At 32.3% G+C, this 12,500-nt stretch overlaps 1 protein-coding gene across 5 annotated transcripts in view; it reads left to right on the forward strand.

Annotated features, from left to right (window-relative positions):
• ZCCHC7 (zinc finger CCHC-type containing 7) overlaps positions 1-12,500 on the forward strand; it is a 210,187-nt gene that overhangs the window by 180,326 nt on the left and 17,361 nt on the right. For all 5 annotated transcript variants that reach the window (XR_001458985.3, XM_072959743.1, XM_006204089.4 and 2 more), the window contains exon 6: positions 912-947. Coding sequence is in view for 4 of the 5 variants with exons in the window: in XM_072959743.1 (XP_072815844.1) it covers positions 912-947 (36 nt within the window). In the remaining variant the exon portion in view is untranslated. The remainder of the gene's footprint in view (positions 1-911; positions 948-12,500) is intronic.

The following is a 12,500-nucleotide window of genomic DNA, read 5'->3' on the forward strand; positions in this document are numbered from 1 at the left end:
CATTGCTATAATATAGTCATTATAAAAAATATTTTCTGTCATCAACAGTTCTTTTTCTGAGAAGATGGTAAACTGATCAAGTATTCATAAAGAGCTCAGTTAAAAGTGTCTCTTTAACAGAGTCATAACTTAAGTATAAGGAAAGAAAATTTATATGTGTATCCATAAGGAAATACTTCCTAACTGGTTTTTGTTGTTGCTGCTCTTGCCTTTTGTTTTGTTTTGTTTTGTTTTTTCCTAATCTGTTTTCAGTAAGTTCATCTTTTACAAAATTATTGAGGTTTGATTGGGATTTTTAAGTTATAGCTCTATAAATGTAAAGATGGAAAAGACTCGACTTTTAATGGAAAAGGCATGGACTTTAGATTCTTGAATCTGTTTTTTTGTTTTGGTTTTTTAGTTCTCTTTCTGTTTCATAGAGGACTGAAAGTTAGCAGCAAGTGATTAAGTAAATGATGGCAACAGACATCAGAAATACATAACCATAGTGAAATCTTCTTAAAAGCAGTTGCTATTAAATTTTCTATCATACTACCAAGGTACAGAATGTTTTGTTTAAAGGTGTACTTGGTGAGTCTTATTGATTTTTGACCACTACTGTTCATTTATCAGTTTAACTGAGTTATGGCTTTTAATCACATCTTAGTGCCCAAAACTTCTAACCTGAAAAGAAAAAAAGAGAGAGAAAACTTTGTTACTGGCTTTCTGACAATGGCAGGGAGTGTGTTAAACCAGTGTAAAATTCAATTAAACTGTCTAGCCAGGTTTTTGAAGCTGAAATGCAGACCCTTTCTGTTAAGCTTCTTATTTTCCTGTGACCGACACCGGTGGATGCTGGGTTATGCCAAAACCAACAGGCTGTAAAGTACCTTGTTTCATGCTCCCAGCTGATCAATATTTTTATTTTCCAGGCTTGCCCAGAAATCTGGAGGCAGTATCACCTAACGGTGAGTAGAAGCACCTTTTTTATTTTCCCCAAGACCTAGCCTATTTACCCTTCTCTGAACTGCTGACCATAAAATATAGACAAGCATCTTCTACTGGGAGATAATAAACATCTGAAGAGTTTTTGCACTGAGAAAGCAATAATACACTTTTTCTCTTCTCCCCTGCTCAATACTCTATCCTTTATCTTCCTGTTCTTAGAAGATTTTGATTGTTTTTATTACTCACATCATTTAATGATTACGTCATACTATTTCTCAGTCTTCCTAGACTACATGCGTTAAATTGAAGGGAAAAGTATAATAGGAGCAAAAAAAAAAGGAAAAAAACCAGCATCTTTAAAATGTTGTATTATCTACAGTCCACAAGCATACTGTCCACACTATCTTCCATTATTTTTCTAGCTTTATTAAAACATTTACACATATTTTTTAGTGACGCTAGAAAAAACTTAGTGTATCTTTCATATAGAACAATTTAACTGTCATATCCTTAAGCTCCTCTTGACTTATTCAAAGTATATAAATATCTGCTTGATACTGTTCAAGTTATTCAATTCTCTGGTTTCCCTTTATTGTGATTTTAGACTAAGTAGAAGCAGAAAACATAGTTTTCTATGGAATCAATTGGCTACTGCTGAAGTCAATATTATGAAGTCAGTTTGTTTTTAATATTCAGCATAAATAATTTCAATAATTCACCATAGCCCTACTAATAATTCTTTTAATGTATTGTATATGTTCTACTGAGCAAGAGACTACAATAAAAATTACTCTTGTAATTATACAGTTATGCAGTATATTTTAAAGCTGCTCCTTAAAGTTTAATGTATTAAAAAGTTTGTTTATAGGAAGGCAAGTAGTAAAAATAGATCAGGCAGAGTTTTTACAAAACATGTCTTCTTAACTGCTGTCCTCTCATGGAGTAGAAATAAACCAATAAGTAGACTCAAACTGCCATTGTGTCTATCCCAGGCCCCAAAAGCGCATCAGATGGTTTATTTTCAATATTCTATTATCACTGTTTAATTTGTTTAAAGATTCTCCATAGAGAACTGTAATTCCTCAGCTATCCTCAATCCCAAATTAGGTTTTGTTAAATCTTTAATGTTACCTCCCACTCACCCTCGAATTAAATAAATAAATAAATACATGTGTGCGTGTGCGCGCACACACACGTTACACATGCACATTACAGATGTAACCCATGTGAATATGTTTGTGCTCAGGTAGCAATTCTTTTGTCCTAACACACTATGGTGAAATCCTTAGCCTAAACTTAATTGGAATCCAATCATGTATTATATTTTTCAAGATCACAGTCTTCATTTATAGCTATATAGCAAGTTTTTCATCAGTATTTTTATTAGGTAATAGTCTAATGGATTTAACATTGCATTACTTTTCCCTTTTCCCTTGAGTGAGAGAATTCCAATTTTGAAAACTTGAAGTATGGGAATTACTGTTTTAAAGCCATTCTTTTCATTATTTGCACCTATGTTCTTTTATTTGTCATAGAAGGATAGAAATCGATGTTTAGTATAACAGATATTTGAAGGTTTGTTTAATATTGTAACTTTTGAAAATAAATTATTAAAAAATAGCTGGGAAAAATAAAAACAAAATGAATTTGTCTTTTGGAAAATTATAGTATATTCTACCTATAAGTTTAACAAAATCTTTTCAAAATATTTGTCTCAATCTGGAAACCTGATTAATTTTTCAAAATAATATTGAAGTAACTATCACAACTCATAATGATCAAGTTTAAATTAACAATTAGGAACTAAGAATTAGTTTGCCGTGCAAGTATAAATGCAAAACGGGTCTATTTATAAACACGTGTACATATATATCAATCCGTCTAAAATAAAGTAACTAAATAAGTAGGCATATAGGCAATATCCTAATGTGTGCAATTAAGCTGTATTTAATCTTGAATAAAAACAAGATGCATGGTGAGTTTAGTCATCTTCAGCTCTTTTACTAGGCGATGGACTGCCATCTATTGACTCATAGTAGCCCTCACATGTGAATGTGGCATCAATCAGAGCAATGACCAAGTAGTGAAGCCAAGGTTACAGTTACTACCGTATATTCATTTAAACCAGTCTTCCTAAACTGGAAATTTCTAGTCATTGATTGATTTCTTTTTCTAACCAAAATGTGTCCATTTCTTACCCAAAGTGAACTATGCTTTTTTGGGGGAGAAATTGATTTGTATAACTAGTTTAGAAATGTTTACATTTGAGAGGTTTTTAATTGCTTTTATCTGACTCCCAGTCAGTGAGAATTTACACAACCTAAAGTTTAGCAACTACAATTTAAAGTCTATCTAGGAATAACTTTCTTTTGGAAAAAAAAAAAGCCTATAGATTAAACAGAGTGTTATTTCTCAAACACGTAGAAAAGGTGGTGAAGCTGATTAGGATAAACAGACCACCTATGAAATCAAATCAAATCAAATAAAAAATTCTTTTAAACATTCTGAAATAAGAAGAAAACTAAAAAAGAGAAGTGTTCACTGTTTTCAGCAATTTCATGAGAGATCTAAAAAAGCCTCCTTAACAACTTACATCTGAATAGAATACCTGTTTAACCAAACTTGACTAGCCTTCACTACATTAATAAAAAAGACCATCATTCTAAAGGGTACATGCTAATAAAAATCTAAGACAGTCTAAGATATATCTGTAAGATATATATCTATATCCATATTATAATAAATATTTGGGTATGTCATTTTTCTTGATATATTTTAGTGGCTATAGAAGCATGTCATATAATTTAGTGACTTTAGATTATCATTTTGGGGACCTGCATGAGAAAAAGAAAAATACATGTTTTTTATTTAGCAATTAAATAATTTCCCCAAATAGTTGATGTATTTATGTCCTTCAAAAAATGTTTAGGAAGTTTTTAAAATTTCAATGGTACAACACTGTTCTTGTATTTTAATTTCTTTTATATTTTTAGATTTTGGTAAAGCCTAACTTTGAATATTCTTTTTCTTCTTTCAGATAGCTCACTGTACATAAAAATTTTCCCTCTTTAACTATTCAAGAAGGAAAGTCCCTCCCCCCACCCTCTATCATTTCTAGTCTCATTTATATTAAAAATCCTAGGCCAAAATGGCCAACAACAGAGTTTTACAACCAACAGAGTTTTTAACTAGTAGAAGCTATAATTTTACATGCTTTGGACGTTTTGTTAATCTTGTTTTTAATCTACTTACTTAAAAAATAACCAGGAGTTGGCTATTTAGGGGCTGTATGTATTAAGAAGGGCATATTTAATATTGCCCTTGGATTTCTTTGCGTGCATTGTTAAAGTATGTTACAACCTACTACCTTTTATTTTAACTAAAAGTTTAAACAGGAAGCAAATGTAACCTTTTTGGAATAATTAAGTTTTAAAATGTTCTCTCTGTGTAATGTTTGGAATGTCTAGAATTCGCACTTCAAAAACTAAAATACTTGCTGTCAGGGAAATGGAGAGGAATATAGTTTCCTTGTCTTCCTTTCTAACCCAGGAAAGTCTTGTGACCTGAGTTTACCAGTAATCAGCAGTCAGTCTCACCTGAACTAGTTGAATGCCGAAATGTATCTTAGGGACCATACTTAACTATATCATTTCATCTTGTTACTCAGTTTTCTCTCCTTACCTAGAAATATCAATTTGAAATATGTTTTCTGAGCTCTCACAGTATTGAAATAAGAGTTTTACACTAAACGAGAATGTTACCTTCTAAAGCATTCTCTGCTGTACCACAGAATAGGTAACCCTAAATGTCAACAGATTTAAATTTAACTTTAGAACTATATTTTACAGTCCAGAAGGAAGGACTGAGAAACTGGAATTTGGTTACGAGGCGATAGCTATACAAAAGTCTTTATCCTGGAATTGTGGGTAGGTAGCAATGTTCTAACTGCCTAATATTCAAATGGGATATATTTTTAAATAGCTTAAAATGAGAAATAAAGAGTTTCAAAAAGTCGACCTCGAGCCAGAATCTTATCTTTTCATGGGGAAAAAACTCTCTCTTCATTGGATATATGTTGGGAAACTAAATCTCATTCTGAGAGCTCCATGGCTGCATAAGGAGAACTGCAAAACCATATGAACCCCATCCACACAGTGATAGGTCTCTTTGTGTGCGTGTGTGTGTGTGTGTGTGTGTGTGTGCATGCGCGCCTGCATCTGAGGAAATAGAACTGGTTACAGATTGTATTTTAAAATGTCAAATAGCTCCAAATAGAGTGAGAACTAGGCCTTACTCTTTTTTAGAATTATTTAAATCAACTTTTTTTTGTACATTTTTTTGAGGCCTAGCACACAAATTATCACAAACTAAAACTTTTATAAATTTATTTTGGAGGCTCTTATTTTGGTAGTTCAATTCACTTTGCCAGCTTCCTCAAGAACCAGTTGTGCTCTTGTTTAAATTATAGGGGTTTTTCCTCCATGTCTGTTATCACCATGGTTAAGTGTTGTTATTAAGATACTATATCTCTGTCAAATTTTCAAAGTTTTAGTTTTTATTAAAAAAATGCCCTTAATACTAAAACTCTACTAAAGTGAATGTAATCATGCTTTGATGATTCAGATGGTACATGACTATTTTCTAGTACCTCAGGGCCACCTTTCCGTGGTAGTACTACAAAATTAATCACACTACTTTCTGTCTCAATTTACTTTGGTGTGTGAATAAAAAGAATTTTCTGAATAATCATTGATGATTTATTTTCTAATATTCCATCTATGATAACAGACATAGAAAATACATTTGGCCAGTAACCAAAAATTTTACAGATTTTTCTAATGTAAAATGTATGTGAATACTTTTATATTTATTTAAATACCTTGTTCTTAAAGAATTCAGTGTCAACATTTTTGCTAGTAATATTTTACTTCAGTCTTGCCATGTTTGAATTTAGAATAAAAGGTAATTACTACATTTACAGAGTAGGCCAACTGATTTTTTTTAAAGTCTTTATTTCACTAGCATGTTGGACCACATTTGCCAGAATTTATCATTGGAAGCAATTGGGAAATGCAATTTCAAAGCAAATGAAACCTGGAATTATCAATCTCAATAAATGAGATTCATTTAAAAATAAATACAATTTGCCAAATCATCAAAAAGCAATTTTCTAAAGCTTATGTAGAAAGAACAGGAAAAAACTGAACATTGCGAATTATAAATGCATATGTTATTTTTCCTTTCACAATGTTTCCTCAGACCTCTAGACATTGTGTGTATACAAACTTATTTATATGAATGGGAGTAGAATAAAATTATTTAAATTTGGATATAATTTATTTCTATTTATTAAAGCATATTGGGAGAGCCTTCATATTTTCTTTTTTTCAAAGAAATATTGAGGTGTCATCCCCTTCAGAGAGAATGTTCAGCTTATTTGATCTTCAACATTTTGATGCAAACATTAGTTTTAAATGGGAAATCAATATGGCATATTTTGTGTAGTTTTTTTCTTGTGTTAATATATTTAACTAATATCAAGTGCTTTATGACAATAATTCTAATGTATATTTAAGTGTTTCAGATAATCAAACAATGAAAACTATGCAGCATCCACACAATTTAGGCAAGATTTTTTAATAAATATTTTGGCCTAGAAGCAGCTATGTTTTTGTCATTTTGTAAATATCTTTAATGTCCTAAACAGCTATCATTGTGATTTCTGTTTATTTTTAAGGTAGTACATGTTGCTAATAATAACCTAACTGAGCCTGAAGCTGTATTATAAAAAGTAATTTACTTTCTTGAATTGACAAAGTCCCTTTGCTTTTTTGTATGCCCCTTAGTGTCTAGGAGCAAGGTCTATTATGTTTAGGACTTACATATTTACTGTATGAGCTTCAAGTTTTACTTCTGTTTTTAAAATTTAAAGAAACATCTGTTGTGGTATTCATTTTCTTAGTTGTTAACAAATGTTTCTCCTGAGGGTGATAAAAAGGTGAAAAATTACATTTGAACTTTTTGCTACACTCTTCTTTCCTAGTTATGTTCACCTTTATTTAGAAAGGAATTGTAAGTAGTCATTGTAGGGGTATTTTCTTCTTGATACTTAAGTTTTGTGGTAATTAAATTCCAATTTCTAAGTATTTATAATTTTAATATATATAACATTTAAAAAATCTTTTCTTTCTTTTCCTTAAAAAACATGTACATTATTCTTATAATCCCAAAGAAAAATTTTTTTTAACTTAAAACTTTACACTTTGAAATACTGCCCCTGTTATAGCAAAAATGAATATAAACAAGTAGCCTAAGAATTTTCAAAATTCAAGGAGTTTAACACTGCACAGTGTCTGACTATATAATAAATTATAGTTTAAAAATCTAAAATGTTGAATGATGCCTATTCTTTGTCATGTTAACTACATGTAAAGAGCATAAAACTATTAGGTAGAGTAATTTTAGCATTGAATATTTTCATATGTACTTTGAACAGGTGATTCATGCTATTCCTTAAATAAATGTATTCCAGGTGAGAGAGTTTATCATAATCTTCTCTGAACATTTCAGTGCAGGAATAAAAGTAAAGTATACTGAACCGATGATATTTGTATTAAGCATTCCTTTTAGTAGTCATGCATGTGAATGACATGGTAGATTACAGTAATTCCTAACAAGTGTTAAGTATTTAGGAATCAGTCACTCATGGTCATGATCAACCATAACCTTTAAAGGTTTTGGTCAATCATTTGAATAATCCGCAGGGAAAAACTACTGAAAGACCCCTTGATTTATTGACATGAAATCTCTAAACTACTGTTACATTTTGTTACTGTAAAAACTACAGTAGTAAACATAAGTTTAAAACAGATTTTAAAAGCAAAATTTCTTAAACGACTAAAAGTTAATGAATTATTGATAAAATCAGATTTTAAATTTGAAGTTCATTTGCCATTTGGTCCCAGTATGCCATAAAGTCATGAGAGTTATGTTTTTATAAATTTGCAAGTATTTCTTCTGACTGTTTTGGGTTCAGCAGTGGTCCTCTAAGACCCATAACTCTGATTTTTTAGAAATATCAAAAATATTACATCAAGAAAAATGCTATATGTTTAGAGAACATTTAACACTTTTTTTTTTTTTTGCATCTTTGGAATTAAAATAGACCTTCACTTAATTGGTGTACCTCTACACAAGTAGATCACATTTCAGTGGGAACATTCAGAAATCTATATGAGCTTTGTGAAAAGAATTCACTTGTGTGAATCAATTGTTAATAAAGCTAGCCCAGTATCTTAATTCCTTTTTTCAAAAATCGTACAGAACTGAATTTATTAGATTATAAAGTCAGATTTGTAATTTTATAGTATGTGCATGTCTGTAAATACTCAGTTTACATAAATATTGTTCCTTTACATGTATTTGTGGATTACCCCAGATGTCTTTTCAGATAGGGGGACTAAGTTTTGGATTGTCCCTTAACTTTGTTTATACAATAAAATCTTGATTTTCTCTTTCTTGGATCTCTTACATTTCCTTTATTTGTCTTTATACCACATTTCCTTCTCATTTTACTCTAGTCCTTAGAAAAACATGCTGTAAAATTCGGCTGAAAGGGCAGTCTTATTTTTCAGGAAATTACTACAGACTGTTTTTCATCATAATACAAGGGAAATAATGCCAGCTTTGGGATCAGATGTTGGTTTAAATTCTGTCTTTCATTTACTAGATGTGCAAACCTAGTTAAAATATTTCACTTCTGAGATCCTCAGTTTCTTCATCTGAAAAATGGAAATAGTGCCTTCTAGGGTTGTTGTAAGTATGAGTGAGATGATAAATGTGAAGTGCTTAGCACAATACCTCACACACAGCCCATGTTCAACACTCAGTGAGCTCCAGTACAGCAGACCCATAGATGCCTCACACCTGTAGAGATGGCCATTGGACTAATAGCCAAACTCAGGTTATGTATTGTGAAGTCTTGTGCTTGCCTAAGATAAGGATACTCATAATGACCTCTTTACTATCTGTCTCCTAAAAATGTTTCCTTCTTATGGTTATTGGAATTGAAATATTCACAAGCAGTGTCTTTTGTTATTAAATTTACATCAGTTTTCATTTTCAAATTATTTATGCTTGCCTTTTCTACATATGTAGATGAGTAAATTTTAATTAAATAAAGCAAACTTAAGTTATTTTCTTAATTTGACTTGCCTAAAAATTAAAGACTTTTTTAAGAGTAGATCATAAACATATTTAGGCTACTTCCTCTCAGTGAAAATGACTATGTAAAATGTGTACCATATAAAGATATAATGATATCATTTTTTAAAATATTTTTAACAAATGTAAAATTCTTAAATGCTAACTTCAGTGTCATCTGAATATAGTTGTCTGTTATCATAAGCAATTACAATACTTTCTGCTAGGGGTAGAGGATCTACGTTAATCAGATAAGGAATGAAACAAAATAGCATATCAATTTTTTACGCTTCAGATAAAACTGCTTCGTGCCTTTATATGATTGATGCCAGAAACCAGCCTGATTTCACAGCAAAATGTTGATGTATAAGAGCTTGGTCAGTTGTTTTGCAGACTCCCACCCATATTCTTATATAGGTGCAGCAGAAAAGGCAACACAAAATTAAGCATTTCCTCAGTGGATGTGATTGGCATTCTTTCAAAGAGCATTCCTAGTCCATGTTTGTTCTTTAAGACAGGTAGGAGCTAAGATGGAGCACATTGTAAAAGCAGAGAAACATTACTTCCCCCCTCTAAACAGGTACTTATATTATAGTTATGGAATTCTCTACCTTTGTGACTGATAGTTAAGAGTATTTCAGCTGAATAATCATGGGCGGGGTATGGGGAGGAGGAGAAGTATTTGTCGTAAGTCATGTGGAATTATGGCAAAAATGAAAATCTCAGGGCTTATTTGGATCCCCTGTGTATTAACTAATAAATATAATAAAGCTATGGTTCTATTATTCTACAATTTTTCAATGATAGTTTATGTGCAATTGTATGCAAAATATATATGCAGATTTGAATATGTTAAGCCCTGCATGTGGTCGGAAGATGTATATTAATGTGGTTTCTGTGTTTCATAGTCTACCCCAATAAACATTCAGATAAAATATCCTTGGATTCACACATGTATGTGTTCTTCTCTTTCCCTTCCCCGTACATCCTGTCTCCACACCCTCCTCATCCCTCCACCCTGCATCAAAGCTTGTGGTCCTTTTCCATCCGTGTACTAAAAGGTTCTTTGTAAACCAGGCCATTTGTCCATCATTGTTTGGGGTCCAAACAGTGGTAAGATACCCTGTCACCGATCCCGTGTGCTATGAATGGCAGCTCCTCTCCGGACAATTGGCGGAGGGGCCGAGAAATATTCCTGAGAGGATTATTTAACCTTTCAATTTAGAGGGCACAAAGCCTGGCTGATTAATGAACTTTCTGATGGGTGCCGATAAGCGGATCTATTTCTTTATTTCCCCTAAAAGTGATTCCTTCTCCTGTCCATATTACTATAATCTTAAACATAAAATGTGGCAAATAGATTAAAAAACAGCACTAAAGAGTTTATCTGGCTGGCAAACTGAAGGAGCCAAATTAAAATTGGTAATGACAGCAGTGGCTCAGCCTCATATATGGTTTTTAAATGCACTGTGTATTTTGAAGAGACTTATTCTCCAGCGCGCCTGGTAATGACTGCTTTTGGTGCACAGTCTGGGGCTGGCTTCTGTTATCCCCACCCCACCCCACCCCCCCAAAATGAGTTGTGTTATCTGGATGGCTGCAGACACATACGCATCCCCCTTTCTCACTGCATGGGCAGACAAGGTCGATAGCATTACAAGGTATTTGTGGCAGTGCTTGTTTCAGTTTTCAGAGCTGCCAGTTTCCAGGCGGATTTGAATTACAAAAGAAGAAGCTGGCATGAAAATTGAAAGGTTTTATCGGCTGGTCTGAAGCCTCATAGCACATTGCTTATTTATGCAGTCCATTTGCACCAGGAAATATAAAAAGGAAATACATTTTTAAAATAAGGCCATAAAGACCCAGATATGTTTAAGATGGCAAATAAAATATAGATACCTATAATATCTTTCCAGGAAACGATTTTCACTTAATGTTGCACATTACTTCAGAAGAGCATTTATGTTGCTGTCATAAATTTGTGCGTTTGTGTCACTATGTAGGTAGTCTCTGGGGATTAAGAAGGAAGCCTTTGCTAACTTACTTTAAAATTAAAATAGACGGAAGGATAGCTCTGCAGTTTGAGAGCTACATTGGAAATATTTAAATTGGGTGGTAAATTAAACTCAAACTAACATTTTTGCATTCCATGTAAAATTAGCTATGGCCCAGTGAATAAATGCCACTACCTTTGGAGAAAATTGGGATGCTTTTTAAGCCATGAAGATTTGGAGCATTCAGGGAGTGAATTACTGTGATCCTTACTGTCTTGCATATGTTCATTGTTCTCTGCTTACTGAGGTTTTCTCTTCTTGTTGTTGGGGATTGGGGGGGGGGGATGGAATCTCATTTACAAAAAGAAAAATCATAAATTAATAAGTTTAATAGCTTCTTTTTTATAAGGCTGATGCTTCTTTTATGTTAGTCTTGAAATACATTATCATCTAGATTTTACCTAACGCTTAAATTGTGAGTATATAATCTTTTCACTATTGGGAGTTATACCAACCATTTACCTCTATTCATACTACTTTAGTGTCATTTTGACTTACTGAAAAAAGGTACAGTCATGTAATCCTTTACATGCTAGATTACATAAAATGAAGATATAAGTATACAAGCATACAGTACTGCAGGGGCTTGAATAATTAACGGTCTTACCACTGGTCATTTGCAACCGTCAACCCATTGGTTTATAAAACTTAAGAGTATCCAAAAGAGGAGTAGGGAGGAAGTTACGTGTACATAGGAAATACCAAATCAATAAAGCAACACTCTTTATTCTGCTGCAATTCAAATGAACACTGTTTTAGAATCCATTTTCCAATAAAGCAAATTACTCTCAGCTAAACCATGAGAGATGGGATTTTGTGCAATTTTCTTTTTTTCACCAGTGTCTGGTACCTTTCTCATGTTTTCATGACCTGGACTAATTACTTCATGTAGCTTTTTTTTAACAGAGAAAATATCAAAAGCATACACGTCTGCTGCATGCTAATGATTTGCTGTACATTTTTTCATGAATTTTCATAAGGATTTTTTCTACGTAGCATGTGTGGCTTAATGATGTAATCACCCGATAGACTAGAAAATGCTCCAAAGGAGACGTTCCGGTCTGTTGTGTACATAATACATGTTTCAAAAATCTGCCTAATTAAGGAATTACCCGATGGATTGGGAGTCTGTTGGGTATATGACATAGTTTTTTTAACACATAAAAAATATAGGTATGTCATTATAGGTACTTTTAATGGCATTTTTAAGATGTAGGGGAAATTAGTAGCAATGTCCACTGGAATACAATTGAATTCTTTTTTTCACTGAGAAAAAAAAGCTTAAAAATTTTCATAAAGGAAGCTTTGTTTTAAAAT

The sequence above is a fragment of the Vicugna pacos genome, chromosome 4, assembly GCF_048564905.1.
Source record: "Vicugna pacos chromosome 4, VicPac4, whole genome shotgun sequence".
Lineage (NCBI taxonomy): Eukaryota > Metazoa > Chordata > Mammalia > Artiodactyla > Camelidae > Vicugna > Vicugna pacos.